This window comes from Lepidochelys kempii, chromosome 19, assembly GCF_965140265.1.
Source record: "Lepidochelys kempii isolate rLepKem1 chromosome 19, rLepKem1.hap2, whole genome shotgun sequence".
Lineage (NCBI taxonomy): Eukaryota > Metazoa > Chordata > Testudines > Cheloniidae > Lepidochelys > Lepidochelys kempii.
In genome coordinates, this window is record NC_133274.1 from 9,954,647 (window position 1) to 9,971,874 (window position 17,228).

The 17,228-nt window shown below is 43.7% G+C and overlaps 1 protein-coding gene across 1 annotated transcript; it reads left to right on the plus strand.

Annotated features, from left to right (window-relative positions):
• Positions 1–3,078: 3,078 nt before the first annotated feature.
• On the plus strand, positions 3,079–7,613 carry HMGN2 (high mobility group nucleosomal binding domain 2). The gene is made up of 6 exons (XM_073317361.1): positions 3,079–3,349; positions 4,609–4,653; positions 5,180–5,209; positions 5,561–5,611; positions 6,057–6,152; positions 6,669–7,613. Exons 1-6 carry the CDS (start codon positions 3,335–3,337, stop codon positions 6,702–6,704), a joined length of 273 nt encoding a protein of 90 aa, XP_073173462.1. The 5' UTR covers positions 3,079–3,334; the 3' UTR covers positions 6,705–7,613.
• The last annotated feature ends 9,615 nt before the right edge of the window (positions 7,614–17,228 follow it).

The window sequence follows — 17,228 nt, forward strand, 5'->3', positions numbered from 1 at the left end:
GCCAGCATGGATTCACCAAGGGAAGGTCATGCCTGACTAATCTAATCGCCTTTTATGATGAGATTACTGGTTCTGTGGATGAAGGGAAAGCAGTGGATGTATTGTTTCTTGACTTTAGCAAAGCTTTTGACACGGTCTCCCACAGTATTCTTGTCAGCAAGTTAAGGAAGTATGGGCTGGATGAATGCACTATAAGGTGGGTAGAAAGCTGGCTAGATTGTCGGGCTCAACGGGTAGTGATCAATGGCTCCATGTCTAGTTGGCAGCCGGTATCAAGTGGAGTACCCCAAGGGTCAGTCCTGGGGCCGGTTTTGTTCAATATCTTCATAAATGATCTGGAGGATGGTGTGGATTGCACTCTCAGCAAATTTGCGGATGATACTAAACTGGGAGGAGTGGTAGATACGCTGGAGGGGAGGGATAGGATACAGAAGGACCTAGACAAATTGGAGGATTGGGCCAAAAGAAATCTGATGAGGTTCAATAAGGATAAGTGCAGGGTCCTGCACTTAGGATGGAAGAACCCAATGCACAGCTACAGACTAGGGACCGAATGGCTAGGCAGCAGTTCTGCGGAAAAGGACCTAGGGGTGACAGTGGACGAGAAGCTGGATATGAGTCAGCAGTGTGCCCTTGTTGCCAAGAAGGCCAATGGCATTTTGGGATGTATAAGTAGGGGCATAGCGAGCAGATCGAGGGACGTGATCGTTCCCCTCTATTCGACATTGGTGAGGCCTCATCTGGAGTACTGTGTCCAGTTTTGGGCCCCACACTACAAGAAGGATGTGGATAAATTGGAGAGAGTCCAGCGAAGGGCAACAAAAATGATTAGGGGACTGGAACACATGAGTAATGAGGAGAGGCTGAGGGAGCTGGGATTGTTTAGCCTGCAGAAGAGAAGAATGAGGGGGGATTTGATAGCTGCTTTCAACTACCTGAAAGGGGGTTCCAAAGAGGATGGCTCTAGACTGTTCTCAATGGTAGCAGATGACAGAACGAGGAGTAATGGTCTCAAGTTGCAGTGGGGGAGGTTTAGATTGGATATTAGGAAAAACTTTTTCACTAAGAGGGTGGTGAAACACTGGAATGCGTTACCTAGGGAGGTGGTAGAATCTCCTTCCTTAGAGGTTTTTAAGGTCAGGCTTGACAAAGCCCTGGCTGGGATGATTTAACTGGGAATTGGTCCTGCTTCGAGCAGGGGGTTGGACTAGATGACCTTCTGGGGTCCCTTCCAACCCTGATATTCTATGATTCTATGATTCTAATATGGATTATCATCACTAGAAAGTTTTCTGGGAAGGCTTGCTGTGTAGTTGAAGAGCCCTGTCACAACCCAAAAAGCTATGGGCTGCTATTCTTCTAGAGAAGGTACAGCTAAAAGGACAAGCTTGACACAGGTGAAACTGTACCTAATAATCAGAGACAAAGTGTAGCAAATATACATGGAAGAATAGGCTCTGGGGTCTCTTTCTCTGTGTCTTCCTATGGATAGGAGCAGACTTTACAAGTCATTTACAATCAATAATGGTTACCGGCACTCAGACTTTCACTGTTTGAGTTGTTTAATAGTCCCTAATCTAATTTTTTGGGCTTTTCAAACACTAAATGATTAGTTTCCCTATTTCTGTTGGAAAACCTGGAATTTTTACAGGTTTAGGGGGTGGGAGATTTGTTTTATCCTCCCTGTAGCAAAGCTTCTAATCCATTTCTGTTATCAGCCTAGTGTTGATCTGTTTCCGTGTGGCCAAATGCATGTCCTAAAGCGCCCAGTTCCACCCTGTTGCTTTAACTACGCTGTCCTTCATGGATCAAGTCCTGCTCCTTCCTCTGGTCATTGACTTGGCTGTTTCTCTCTCATCGTTTTTGTTGCCAGGGTGAGTGATTTCGTTTTGTAATTTAGAAAAAAAAAAAAAACTTCTTCGATTCATTTTCCCGTTGTAGCCTGGACCGTGGGGGGCGTTTAAAACTCAGGAGCGATCCCTGCGGGTGCGATGGGAACCTGCCCCGCGCGCTCCGCCTTTGTGCGCCCGGGCTTTGGCTGGCTGGGCGCCGCTGCCGCGAGCGGAGCTTTGTTCCCGGTGCCAGGCGCCAGCCGCCTCCCGGCGCACGTGGCTTGGCTTTAGCAGGGGCTGGGTGCGGGGTGAAGGGGTAGCGGCCACGGGGGTCACTGAATCCCCGGGGGGAGGGGGGTCCCCACCGGCCTGCACGCTTGTGCCTGGCGCGGGGGGGATAGGCTAGGAGGGCCGGCGGGTGCTGAAGGGACAGCTCCTTAACCTGCCCACTGGCCCCCAGCAGACAACGAGGCGGGGGGCTGGCTCCAGGTGGCAACAGCCCCTGACCCTCGCGTGTGCGGTGCAGGGCAGACTGCCCGGCCGGCCGCCCGCGGACCTGCTTCCCACCTGCCTCCCGGCCCGCGCAGGGGCGGCAGCAGCGCCCAGCCCAGGCGGAGGGAGGCCGCGGGGCTCCGCGGCCGCGCTCCGCCCGCCGCCCCCTCTTCAGCCGAGCAGCTGTTGCCGTGCCCGGTCTGCGCCCTCAGCCGGGGGAGGGCGCCCGCAGCCCCCGGGCTGGGCCCTGGGCGGTTCGCAGGGGCCTCGCCCTTCCCCTCGTGGGCGCCCGCCGGAGGCGGAGCTCCAGCTGAGCCCGAGTGGCCCGCGGGAGGGCTTCGCGCAGCCCCCGTGCACCGGCGTGGGGCGATGCACAGCGCCGCCCCTCAGTGTGATTGCGTACAGCCCCCCCCCCCCCATTGATCTGGAGGGCCGGAATAGTGAAGCTTCCCCTTCTCCTCCTCCCCCCCGGATATCTGACAGGTATTTGCTACGCGCTGTCCGCCATTGGGGCAGAAAGTAGGCTTTGCAGCCCCCCGCTGCCGTGGGGACGGTGAACAGCCCGGCCCGGGCTTGCTCGGCGGGGAGAAGGTGGGGGGAGGGGGCTGCAGCGGCAGGCTCGCACGGAGGCGCGAGGCGGGCGCAGCGCGAGCGCCGGCATGGCGGGGACGGGAGAAGAGGGCAGCGCTGCGCGCGCCACCTCCTCTTTTTCTCCTTCTCCTCCCCCCCGCCCAGTTTGGCCCCTTCCCCACGTGACCCGTGCTGGCCAATGGGCGGGCGGGGCGGTGGGGATCCGGCTGGAACCGGTTGGGCCGCGTCCGGCTCTATATAAAACTTTATAAACACCCGATTCAAATTAGTGGGGTCGGGAGAGAGACCAGGGAACCTAGCGCCAACGCCTGCCATACCGTCCGACCTAGGCGAGACTCCCCTGCCCACACCGCCCGGTCCGGACCTAGCGAGACCCTCTCACTCCGCCCAGCCGAGCTCCTCACGCACCGCCCGGAGACATGCCCAAGAGAAAGGTACGTGGCGCGGCCGAAGGGCAGCCACTTCACCCTCTACCCGTTTGCGGGGCTAAGGCCCTAGGCCCAAAGTGTTTTCCCCCCCGTTGCTGAGGGGGGCGGGACCAATCCCTCTTTCTCCCCTCCCCCCCCTTTGGGGCGGTAACGGTTGTGAGGCGGCGCGCGGGAGAGGCCCCAACGGTCGCGGGGGAGGGGCGGGGCAGCGCGAGTCACTTCGTGACCGTTACCCGTCGCGCGCGCTTAGCGGCCTTGGGCGAAGCAGCCTGAGTCGGGGAACGGGGGCGGGCTCGAATGAACAGGGTGGCGGCTGGGCCTGGTCGGATTAATGGGCGGCCGAGTGGAGCCGGCTCGATCCAGTTGGTTTTGGCGGGAGGGCGGCTAGATGCACGTGCCCGCGGGGAGCTAGGGAGCGCGCGGGGGGAGGAGGATGTGCGGGCTCGCCCCCTCCCTCAAGTAGGCGAGAGCGCGCGGGAAAGGGCGGGAAGCGGCCGCGCTCTGGGTCTGGGGCCGAGTTGCCGCCAAAACCAGGGCTCTGGCTGGGCCCTTCAACGGGAGCAGGGTCTCCTTAGGGTAGCCCAGCCGCTGAGCTCGGGGGAGACCCTTCGCCACCTCCCGGGGGGGAGGGCTAGCCTCCTAACCGTATATATCCCTTTCCTGCAACTCCGGCGGGTAGAGTGGGGGGAGAGTGTCAGAGAGTGCTTCTAAGCTCAGCTTTATCATAGTGAGGCCCCCATTACACCCAGGGGCAAGTTTGGTACCACCTTTCTGCAGGATCCAGGAGATGCGCTGCCACGGAGTCCAGGCGCATTGTGTGGCTCCCTCATCTCTGCCCAGATCTCTTATGGCATGGCAATTCCTGCTATTCCAGCTTTGTTTAGCAAGTCTAGGGATGCTAGGTGTCAACACTGATTTTAAATAGTGTGTAGCCACACCACACAGTGTAGAGGGCTGACAATCCAATAGCTGGGTGGAATACTACTGTGAAATCTACAAGCTTGAGAGAGGATGGTGGGCACCCCTGGAACTTGACTTTATCCGTGAGATAGAAGGTATAGTTCAGGCCACTTTCCCCCCCCCCCCCCCCCCCCCCAGTGAGAGGTCAAATTAATGTATTTGCTTGATCTAACTACCTGAACCAAACAAACATACAAAAATTGCATCCTAGCACAGTGTCTTGGGACTGATAGTTTTATCTTTCATTCAGCCCCTTTAGTTCGGTGCTGTTAATTTCTTGGTGTAATTAGTACTTTTCATTGTAGGCTGAAGGAGATTCTAAGGGCGATAAGGCCAAAGTTAAGGATGAGGTAAGAAGATTTATGAATGTTTAAATTTCAAGATTACAGTTTTGATTTCATCTTGGCGAATTGTAAGGAGCAAATCATTCTTCATATATACTAACCTTTGAAAGACTTTAGTTGTAAGTCTTTTAATCTTAGCCCTTTGTCAGCCTAGCTAATAGCTGTATCCCCATATTGTCCATCATCTAAGCCAGGGGTTCTCAAACTGGGGTTGTGAGGTTATTGCATGGGGGGTTGTGAGCTATCAGCCTCCACCCCAAACCCCACTTCACCTCAAGCAGGAAGTATTTAAATTTATCAGGGAGGAGGGGGGTTGCCCTCAGAGGCTTGCTGTGTGAAAGTACCAAAGTTTGAGAACCGCTGATCTAAGCAATGTGTTCTGTTCTTCATGGTAGTGTGAAGAAAGCAGGTCAAATGTTCTAGTGTTAACTCTTGAATCAAATTTATTTTGTGGTCTTTAAAGTAGATAATTAATTTATACTTTTCAACTGTTCTGACAGTTATATTAATTTGTTTTCTTTTTTTTTGATAGCCACAACGGAGATCAGCAAGGTTATCTGCTGTGAGTATTTTGTTGTTGGGATGAGATATGGTGCATGATAAACACTTTTTTAAAATACTGGTCTTTAATATTAACATGGAAGATCGGCTGGGGGTAACATCAGGTGTTATTCTAGAATGCTCATTAGTGGGAGAAGGTTATCCGCTCACTGTCTGGTGTGAATATTGTGCTATATTACAAGCTAGAGGAATGGTGTGGTAGCTGAGACAGAAACCTACCCACATGGGCAAACAGCCCAAGTTTCTTCTGCTGTGGAAAAGCAAGGCATCAGGGAAAAAAATACAAGAGCTCAAAGTGCTTGTCATTTTGTGTCTTTGGGTTCTATACTTCAGTTGTTTTTCTCACTTCTAGAAACCTATTCCTCCGAAGCCAGAGCCTAAACCTAAAAAGGTAGCTCCAAAGGTAAGCTGATACCATGGGAAGCGAATTAATGTAAAATATCATGAATGTCCTGTGCAAAGTATATTTGTGATCTGTTTAGTTTGAGACATGGCCTGGTGGTAACAAGTAATTATGGCTTAAATGCTCAGTTGTCAGTGCATTAAATAAAAACATTGTGTGTCTACTTAAATCTCTTTGGAAGGGTTGATGTCCCTTCCGTTACATAAAATATTTGTGTGAGTTCTGATCAAGAACTTCAAGACAGTATTTTCATTAAAGCTGTAAATTTGGTTGTCTGATAACTAAATGCTTGTGTGTGTCACTCTATTCCCCCACTTACATCTAAATTCCAAATAGTGTACTGTTACCCCATCTTGCCAGTTTGGGGCTTTTGCAGGTACATAGTTGGGTATTGAGAAGATGCTTGTCCTTCTAACAATATTAATATCTTCCCACCACTTGGCAGAAGGGTGAAAAATTACCCAAGGGAAAGAAGGGGAAAGCTGATGCTGGCAAGGATGGAAACAACCCTGCAGAAAATGGAGATGCCAAAACAGACCAGGTATAGTCTGGTAGCGTCAGTTACTCAAATGAACTGGGAAGTTTTCCATGTTATTAGGTAAAGGCAGGTCTAGGCCTGTGCTGTAAAAAGAGGTGTTGATACTTGATTTGATTAGGCTACTTGTTTATGGCATAAGCCATGTGCACACTTACATTTAAGAGTTTGCTCTGGGCTGTTTTGTTCCTACCATTCTCAACTGATGTGTACTTTAAAACGAAAGTTGTTTGTTTGGTGCTAGTTGAAAGCAGCAGTGCTAAATTGTCACTTATGTTATGCACTTTTATTTAAATGCTATTGATGCATAGAAAAGTAACTTCAGGCTAACTTCTAAGGCTCCTCTAATTCTTCATGAATATTGTGATCTGATTACTGTAATAAAGCACATTTTTAAGATCCTCAGTGGTTGGGGGGCTATAATTTGTTTCCTCCCAGATTCTGTTATGAATTGCTTTGTGCAAAGTGAGAAGTGAGTGTAAATCTGCACAGTGCACTGACTAGTTCTCCTTTTTCTTTCAGGCACAGAAAGCTGAAGGTGCTGGTGATGCCAAGTGAATTGTGAATTTTTTGATAACTGTGTACTTCTGGTGACTGTACAGTTTGAAATACTATTTTTTATCAAGTTTTATAACAATGCAGAATTTTGTTTTACTTTTTTTTAAGCTATGTTGTTAGCACACAGAATGCTTCGTTGTTGTGTTTTTTGGGGAGCAACAGGGGCAAAAATGTCACTCTCTATTTCTCAGAACCCATTTTAAACAAGACAAAAAAAAGTCCCCTTGGTTTTTTTTTTGTTTTGGTTTTGGGTGTTTTTGGTTTTTTTTAGGAGAGGGCTCTTCCTGGACATGAAAAGGAGGGATTCCCTGATGCTGCAAATGAGTTTAGCTTTGTGAAATGCATTGGAGTGGACATTGAAGGTCCCAACCTGTCTGCTTGCCAATTTTAAAACTGCAGTTTGTAATGCCCTCTGTTTTCTCATTCCCTTAGCCATTTGCATATAGCTTATCACTCCTTTAAATATGGCAAAAGGCATTTTGGGACTTATCACCCCAAATTGTAATGCATTGTCACTGTCAGGCAATCCAGACTTTCAGTGTCCAAATTGGGATGTGCAGGCTCTAAAAGAAGCTACATTTCCTCTTTTATATTGTGGATCTTCAAATTAAAAACTCTGCAGTTTTAATTTTTTTTCTCTAAAAGTCAGGGTAGGCTTGTGAAAAGTTGTTAAACAACATGCTAAATGTGAAAGTGTCCACCCTCACTCTAAACTTTTCCTTGTCCAAGTATGAAATGAAGATTCTTCATTGGTTTTATATAGTAACTTTTACGTTTTGATAGTCCATGGAGGGAGGGGAGTTTGAAGTTGTTGTAAAATGTTGCAGATTGTAGCCCATGTCCTGCCTGAATTACCATGATTGTTTATGAAAAGTACCTTTAATAAAGCTGGATACGGTTTGGCTCGGACTGTTCTTAATATTTTTTTTTTTCTGTTTTCTATGGCCTCTCCCACCTTTGACATGGCAACATGTCTGAAGAAGAAAGCGATATATGTCAAGCAGTCTATTAGGGCTGTCAATTTATTGTGGTTAACTCCCATGATTAGTTCAAAAAAATTAATCGTGATTAAAAAATAAGTGCGATTAATCACACTTATAACAGTAGAATACCAATTGAAATGTGTTAAAATATTTTTCTACCTTTTCAATATTGATTTCAGTTACAACAAAGAATAGAAAGTGCACCGTGCTCACTTTCTATTATTTTTTTTATTACAAATATGTGAAAACAATAAAAGAAATAGTATTTTTCAATTCACCTCAAACAAGTACTGAAGTGTGCAATCTCTTTATCATGAAAGTTGTAATTTCCAAATGCAGACTTTTTTTGGTTACATAACTGCACTCAAAAACAAAACGGTGTAAAACTTTAAAGCCTACAAATCCATTCTGTCCTACTTCTTATTCTGCCAATTGCTAAGACAGACAAGTTGATGGGAGGTATGATGCCTGCTTCTTATTTACGTCATCTGAAAGTGAAAACAGGTGTTCTCATGGCACTTTTGTAGCCAGCGTTGTAAGGTATTTACATGCCAGACATGCTAAACATTCCAGAGGACATGCTTCCGTGCTGATGACGATTGTTAAAATGTATCAATTAAATTTGTGACTGCATTTGTTGGGGGAGGAGGGAGAATTGTACATCTCCTGCTCTGTTTTACCTGCATTCTGCATATATTTCATTTCTAGCAGTCTCGGATGATGACCCAGCACATGTTCATTTTAAGAACACTTTCACAGCACTTTTGACAAAACGCAAAGAAGGTACCACTGTGAGATTTCTAAAAATAGCTACAGCACTGGAGCCAAGATTTAAGAATCTGAAGTGCCTTCCAAAATCTGAGAGGGACGAGGTGTGGAGCATGCTTTTAGAAGTCTTAAAAGAGCAACACTCTGATGTGGAGACTATAGAACCTAAACCACCAAAAAAGAAAATCAACCTTCTGCTAGTGGCATCTGACTCAGATGCTGAAAATGTACATGCATCAGTCCGTGTTGCTTTGGATTGTTATCGAGCGAAACCCGTCGTCAGCATGGATGCATGTCCCCTGGAACGGTGGTTGACGCATGAAGGGACATATGAATCTTTAGCACATCTGGCACGTAAATATCTTGCAACGCCAACTACAACAATGGTATGCGAATGCCTGTTCTCACTTTCTGGTTACGTTGTAAATACGTAGTCAGCCAGCATTATCTCCTGCAAATTGTAACTAACCTTGGTTGATTGGCTGACCAAGAAGTAGGACTGGGTATACTTGTAGGCTCTAAAGTTTTACGTTTTATTTTTGAATGCAGTTTTTTTTGTACATAATTCTATATTTGGAAGGCAACTTTCATGGTAAAGAGATTGCACTACAGTACTTGTATGAGATGAACTGAAAAATAATTTTGTTTTGTTTTTTACAGTGCAAATATTTGTAGTAGACATGCAAAAATATTTAAAATAAATGGTATTCTATTATTTAAATGTGACTTTTTTTATTGTATAGTTAATTTTTTGACAGCCGTAATACATACACATGTACACTAATAGGATAGCCTGTTCACAAAACAAAAGCTGTATTTAGTCACCTCGCCCTTATAGTACAAGTACATACACCTGGTAGCTCCACTGCAAGGTTGTTTGGGTCATATCTGGTCCCAGATTGTAATCTGGGATGGTACATGGAGGGGTGGTTCCACTGCAGGTTTTTTGGTCATATGTGGCTTCAGGCTACATTTTTGGGCGTCTGTAGGAAAACATACTAAACTAACCGTTCCCGTCAATATCCTGGTCTAACATACAATGAGTGCTTCGATTAGAATAGGGAGAACTAATATTTTAACTTCCTAGATTTTTGCAGTGAAAAAACTTACGTTGTAATAGGCTCTGCAAAACACTTGCCAGCTGAATTTTGTTGGCTGCAGAGATAAGAGCAAAAGCTTACTTTGCCAAGTTAGGAACTGAATACGCACAGAGCAGATTTGTTGAGTAAGAAAGTGTCACTTCTGTTTAGTCATTTCTCAAATAGAGCCAAACTGAAAGATGCATGCTAATTTAAATTAGGGCTGTGGATTAATCGCAGTTAACTCATGTGATTAACTTGAAAAAAAAATCTCACTGTTAGTAGAATATCAATTGGAAAGTATTAAATATTTTTGGATATTTTTCTACATTTTCAAATATTGGTTTCAATTACAAAATACAAAGTGTACACTATTATTTTTTATTACAAATATTTGCACTGTAAAACTAAAAAATAGTATTTTTCAATTCCCCTCCTGTAAGTACTGTAGTACAATGTATTGTGAAAGTACAACTTAGAAATGTAGATTGTTTTGTTACATAACCACTCAAAAATAAAATGCAAAACTTTAGAGCCTACAAGTCCACTCAGTCCTCCTTCTTGTTCAGACAATCGCTAAGCCAAACAAGTTTGTTTACATTTATGGGAGATAATGCTGCCCATTTCTCATTTACAGTGTCACTGGAAGGTGAGACCAGGCTTTCACATGGCACTTTTGTAGCCGGTATTGCAAGGTATTTACCAGATATGCTAACCATTCATTTACCCCTTCAAGCTTTGGCCACCATTCCGCAGCACATGCTTCCAAGCTGATGACACTAGTTTAAAAAAATAATGCATTAGTTACATTTCTGACTCAACTCCTTGTGGGAGAATTGTATGTCTGTCTCTATTTTACCTGCATTCTGCCATATATTTCATATTATAGTAGTCTCAGATGATGACTCAGCATATGTTGTTCATTTTAAGAACACTTTTGCTGCAGATTTGACAATGCAAAGAAGGTACCAATGTGAGATTTCTAAAGATAGCTACAGCACTCAACCCAAGACTTAAGAATCTGAAATGCCTTCCAAAATCTGATGGATGAGGCGTGGAGCATGTTTTCAGAAGTCTTAAAAGAGCAACATTCTGATGTGGAAACTAAAGAACCTGAATCACCAAAAGAGAGAATCAACCTGCTGGTGGCATCTGACTCAGATGATGAAAATGAACATGTGTTGGTCTGCACTGCTTTGGATTGTTATCGAGCAGAACCCAACATCAGCATGAATGCATGTCTTCTGGAATGGTGGTTGAAGCATGAAGGAACATATTAAGCTTTAGTGCATCTGGCATGTAAATACCTTGCAATGCCAGCTTCAACAGTGCCACACACTTGTTCTCACTTTCAGGTTACATTGTGAAGAAGAAACAGGCAGCGTTACCTCTTGCAAATGTAAACAGACTTGTTTGTCTGAGTGATTGGCTGAACAAGAAATAGGACTGAGTGAACTTGTAGTCTCTCAAGTTTTATGTTTTATTTTTGAATGCATGGGTTTTTTTGTACTTAATTCTACATTTGTAAGTTCAACTTTCATGATAAGGAGATTGCAGTACAGTACTTGTTTTAGGTGATTTGAAAAACTTATTTTTTACAGTGAAAATATTTAATCAAAAATAAATATAAAGCAAGCACTGTACACTTTGTATTCTGTTATAATTGAAATCAATATATTTGAAAATGTAGAAAACATCCCACAAATATTTAAATGGTAATCTTTAATTGTTTAACAGTGCAATTCATTGCGATTATTTTTTTTAATCATTTGACAGCCCTAGTTTAAATCTATTTAATGGTGAATTAATGTAATTTTAAGGGGTATATCTGCCCCTGCGTCCCCTTAACAATTCCTGTGGTTCTATAATCACATGTTCTTATTTTTAAAATTGTCAGTTATTGTAAATGTAGCATTTTAAGAGGTTAAAATCAGACAAGGATTTGTTTGCATTGTGCTACTTAACGAGTTAAAGTGCTCCAAGTCACCTTGAACCTAGTATTCCATTCAGTTACTGTCTGCATCAGTAATTTTAGTGGAACAAAGTCAGTGTTTTGTAAACTTTCCTGAGCCATGTTTGTGTATTGTAATATTGTATAGTCATATGTGAGCAGTGACATTATACAGAAGATTCCTGCCTCAAGGAGGTGCATCTACAGAGATTGTGTGTCTGAGGAGGGCCAGAGGAAGATTCTAGCTTAATATTTTATTTGAAATCTTACTTTTTTTAAAAGGCATTTGGTGCTGAGAGAGAGGTAGGAGTCAAACTACCTGGTGTATTACTTTTTGATGTCTCTTGAGCTAGAAGAGTGCAGGGATGAATTACTTCTAGTCAGCTATTACTGCTCATTGTTACTATATATTTAACAAAATTGTATAATCTAAGTAATAAAAGGAAAGACTACGCCATATACACCAGCTGTACATAGTATATGGTAAGAGAAATGCAACCATGTGCTTTAGGTAGCACTCAAATAATGAGTTGCAGTTTGCCAATGTATTACATTCTCTGTTCTTTTTTACTATATGATCTATGAGCAGAATAGGATTTCACGTTCACAGACTATCCTGTTCATGCTGTCCAATTCCGATTTGGTTCTATTCTACGTCTTTACTGTTTTTTAGGTTAGTTTTACCATAACAGCTAGCTCTCATTTTACTGGAGCTGTTATAAATATTAACTGGGATACATGCTAGAGAATACAGAAAGAGCCTGAAATAGTTGTAGAAATGCCTCTTCCTCCCTTGATAAAAGCCTGTTATACTTTCCCTTCCAGCAAAGGAGAGTTGGAGTAAGCTTTCAGTAGAACCAGTCACAGATGCTCTGAGTGCGAAAGGGACTTTCTTCAGTGTAATGTCTGTCTACTCAAATGCTAAGCCAGGTGCATAATGTTCTTAGGCCTTCTGAGAACAACTGATATCTTGATGGTCAGAGTTGCTATATCTCCATAAAAAGAAATGAGGGTAAAACTATGAAGCTGAAGCTCCTTAAACAACATTTATACCTTTTGACATTGTACTATATAGCCTTTTCCAATATAAAAAGTATGTAAACAGGTATACTTCTGCTATGTCTACCTTATCTTGTGGAATGTTTCTTCTAGACCAGGGGTTCCCAAACTGTGAGGGGTATGTGGGAGAAATTGCATAATGGTGAATTTTATTTATTTTATTTCATTTTCCTAATTGGCTTTAAAACTCTAGGAATCTGTTTTATAAAATATGGTCATTTATTTAAGATGTACCAATAAGAACGCAAGTACACAGACATTGATGTACCAAGCCCTCGCCTCCAATCACCAGTTCAATTGCCCAGCAACTGTCCAGTCTAATTGAGCTCAGAACTTAGAAAACCAAAAAAACCCTCCTATGTCGCACTATAACTATATCTGTACATAACAGTGAAATATGGATGGATTGCTAAATACAGGTACTGTTAAGTTCACGAAGTATCAGTGAGGAAAAGGGCTGGAGTATGCAGCAGCTGGTAGATCTGGAAGGGGGTATAAAATAAGAAAAGTTTGGGAACCTCTGCTCTAGACAAGCAGGAAAGTAATTTCTCGAATCCCTTTTAATTGGTGGCTAATATCAAAGTTTAATTTTGATAACATAAATATTAATACATTGCAAATTCAACTGTAGTGGCAGACTCCATGGATATGTCTACACAGTGCAAACAAACAAACAAAAAAAAGCCCACGGCAGTGTCTCAGAGCCCGTACAGCTCTCCCTGGGCTTCAGCCCCAGCCTGAATGTTTACACAGGCTATTTGTAGCACTCTAGTGTGAACCCAAGTTTGTATGTCGGGGCTGTGAGACTTCCTGCTGTAGAGTTTTGGGGTTTTTTTGCTATGAAGATGTACCCCATTGGGTCCCAGCTGCACTGCAAGACCATGCTGCTTTACCATATCTGTGTCAAGCCAAATGCATAACTAGATCCCTTTAGCATGACTGAATTTGGAAGTGACCAGGTACTCAAATGGATTCCAGCTGCAAAGCTCTTATTTTTGTGTTCCCTTTCATTGCAGGTTAGACTTTGCTTGCTGTTTATTCCTTGTACTTTGTCACTGCCTACATTGGAAGGAGATTAGGAGTCTTCTCTGCCCTGTCGTCCTTCTTACTGGGTGCTAGTGAGTAGTTGTTATAATTTCCTAAATGATCCACATCCTCGCTACCTGAGAGACTGACTGTCTCTCTTCCCCACTTAATGGTGTTGCAGGAATTGAGATAGCTGGGAGATTTGAACATCTGCGCTCTGGATACTAGAACATTCTTAGTGGAGGGTCCTTGACATTGGAATTCCTTTTCCCCATTACAGTTCAGTCTTGTTGTAAAGCTCATATATTCACCCAGGGGAATTGGACTGCATAAAGCAGGGGTGGGCAAACTACGGTGGCCCGTTAGATCTTTTTATCTGGAGCTCGAGCTCCCGCCAGGGAGCGGGGTTGGGGGCTTGCCCCACTCTGCCCACCCAGCACTCCTCAGCCCCCAACTCACAATTCCCTTGATGAGCACCATCTTCTGGCACACAGAGCCACACTGCGCAGGCATGAGTTCACCGCTCCCCCCACCTCAGTAACATCTCTTATAGAGCCCCCACATGCTAAACCCCATAGAGTACCCCTCCCGCACGGGGCATTCATAGCCCCCCCCTACAATTTCCATACCCAGATGCGGCCCTCAGGGCAAAACGTTTGCCCATCCCTGACATAAAACCTATTTCGGGATGGAAATCTGTTTAGTAAGATATTATTAATGTGGTTTTTATCAAAGTCTGTGCGCTTAGAGGTTGTCCAGTTAATCAGTTTTGTAAATTGAATAATAAAAGTTCAGAAGTTCCCTCAATGATCCATGGAGTCTTGGTGAATGAAATAAGTACCCTACCTTTTTTCCAACTGCTAAAATTCATTACAAGCTAAAAATGCATTAAATCATTTCCTATGATTCCATGTAAACAATTGTGATTATCACATATGATTGCAAATGGGAAGGAAGGGAAGGTAGTCCACACAGTCATAAATGACTAGAGTTGATCCTTGAGACAGTCTCTATATTAGAAAGTTATCCATGCTGTGGAAAAGTTTAAGAACTCCTGAAATAAAAGAATAATTACCAAATAAAAATGTAACATGAATGTTGAGGTTCTATTTCAAGAAACCCTAACCCTCTCTCGCTTCAGGTAAATTAATGGTTTTGATGCACCTGGAGGATAATAGATTTACAAGGAATAGCTAGCCATGAATTTCTCAAGAACAAATCTTGGCAAACCAATCTAATTTTCTTCATTGACAGGGTTACTGTTGTAGTGGATGGAGGGGAAGTAGTAGATGTGATCTATCTTGATTTTTAGTAAGGCTTTTGACGCAGTCCCACATGACATTCTCATAAGCAAACTAGGGAAATGCGATCTGGGTTAAATTACTATAAGATAGGTGTACTACTGGTTGAAAGATTATACTCAAAGGGTAGTTAATGCTTTGCTGTCAAACTGGGAAAATGTATCTAATGGGGTTGCACAGGGGGGTGAGTCCTGGGTCTGGTATTAATATTTTCGTTAATGACTTGGATAACGGAGTGGAGAGTGTGCTTATAAAGTTTGCAGATGACACCAAGCTGGGAGGGGTTGCAAGCACTTTGGAGGACAGGATCGGAATTCAAAATGACCTTGACAAATTGGAGAATTGGTCTTAAATTAACAAGATGAAATTCAGTAAAGACTAGTGCAAAGTACTTTACTTAGAAAAAAATATCAAATGCCAGAATTACAAAATGGGGAATAACTGACTAGGAGGTAGTATTGCTGAAAAAGATTTGGGGGTTCTAGTGGATCACAAATTGAATGAGTCAACAATGTGATGCAACCATGAAAAAGGCTAATATTCTGGAGTGTATTAACAAGAGTGTCGTATAAGACACGAGGTAATTGTCCCACTCTACTTTGCACTCAGGAGGCCTCAGCTGGAGTACTGTGTCTAGTTCTGGGTGCTACACTTTAGGAAAGATGTGGACAAATTTGAGAGAGTCCAGAGGAAAGCAACAAACATGATAAAAGATTTAGGAAACTTGTCTTATGAGGAAAGGTTTAAAAAACTGGACATGTTTAGTTTAAGACAACTTGTCAGCGGGGTGGGGGTGGACCTGCTAAATCTTCAAATATGTTAATGACTGTTATAAAGAGGACAGTGGTCAATTGTTCTCCATGTTCCCAGAAGGAAGGATAAGACGTAATGGTCTTAATCTGCAGCAAGGGAGATTTAGGTTACATATTAGGAAAAACATTCTAAAGCTGTGGAACAGGCTTCCAAGGAAGGTTGTGGAATTCCCATCACTGGAGGTTTTTAAAAACAGGTTGGACAAACATCTGTCAGGGATGGACTAGGTTTACTTGATCCTGCCACGCACAGAGGGCTGGACTTGATGACTTATCAAGGTACTTTCCAGCCCTACATTTCTATGATTCTGTAAGGTAAGTGCTGTCAGTTGTGTGGTTTAAGAAAAAAAAGTGTAGAAAACTCCTTGCAAAAACTTTGGGCTTGTGATCTATCATCAACCTTTCTTGTTAATTTTTGTTAATGATATTTAGAATGGCATCTAGCTGCTGAGTTGATTTTTGCTTGAGAGTACCTGCTTCTGAGATCTTAAACAAATAGCATTACAGTGGTGTGATTGATATAAATAGATATAACTGTGATCCAAAATGTCAGTGACTTCTTTCATATGGCAAGAGAGGTGAAAAAAGCAACATTCAAATAAATCCAGATTAGAGAGCCAGTGGTTAGCTTTGGGAGTGGCTTGATGTACGTTTGAGATGCTACTGGCAAGCAATCAAAGCAGAAACTGCTTTACAGTGTGGTCCATAAAATTGTGACTGGTGTTTACTACTTGGAGAATTCTGCACCACTGCACACACACACAATTCATTTCCAGAGCAGAATTTTTCCCCCACAAAAAATACATTCTGCACATAAAGTGCTGCAGTTCTGCCTTTCAGCCATCAGAGGCCGCTGTGGTGCCAGAACAGCCAACTGTCCAGTAGTAATGGCTAGCAGCCAGCTATCTTCATCACAGCAGCCTGCCCCTGTAGCCAGGATAGGAGGCAGAGTGGGGCACATGGGGCTGCTGGGGGGGGGGGGGGTCACAGACGTGGGGCACAGGCTCAGGAGCTAAGTGGCATGACAGTATTGAGCCAGGGGCTGAATGGGAAGGGACTCCAGGGTCACATGGGGGTGGAGAGTGCAGAGACACACGGGGACAGGGACAGATGTGCCTGACTGAATGGGGGAGATTCGGGGTCAGCCAGGGTCTGCATGGGGGAGGCTTCCTAACAATCCCCTTCCCCCCAAGAAACTATTTCATACTTCTACCCACACCCAACAACCCTCCAGATTCACTCCCAGGCTCCTTCCATCTCCCTCAGCTCCTTCATTACCCCTGACTCCCCCAAGCCTTTGCACTGCTTCTTACGGGTGCGAGAAATACATTTCTGTATCGTAGTGTAAATGAATTACACACAGTTCTGTATTAATATGCCTAGTAAGGAATCAGTTTGTCAAAAAAACATTTCCTGAATCTTTTTTTTATGGTCTGTATTGCTTCAGATTGCTGACAGGTATTTTGAAATAAATTACCAAAATAATTGAATTATTGTATTATTTTGAGAAATAAAATATGTAGACTTTTGCAGAATTTTAAAATA

Coding starts and splice junctions, on each gene's coding strand:
- HMGN2 (XM_073317361.1), top strand. Junction 5,612..6,056: donor CTAAAAAGGTAGCTCCAAAG/GTAAGCTGATAC, acceptor ACCACTTGGCAG/AAGGGTGAAAAATTACCCAA. Junction 6,153..6,668: donor GAGATGCCAAAACAGACCAG/GTATAGTCTGGT, acceptor TTTTTCTTTCAG/GCACAGAAAGCTGAAGGTGC.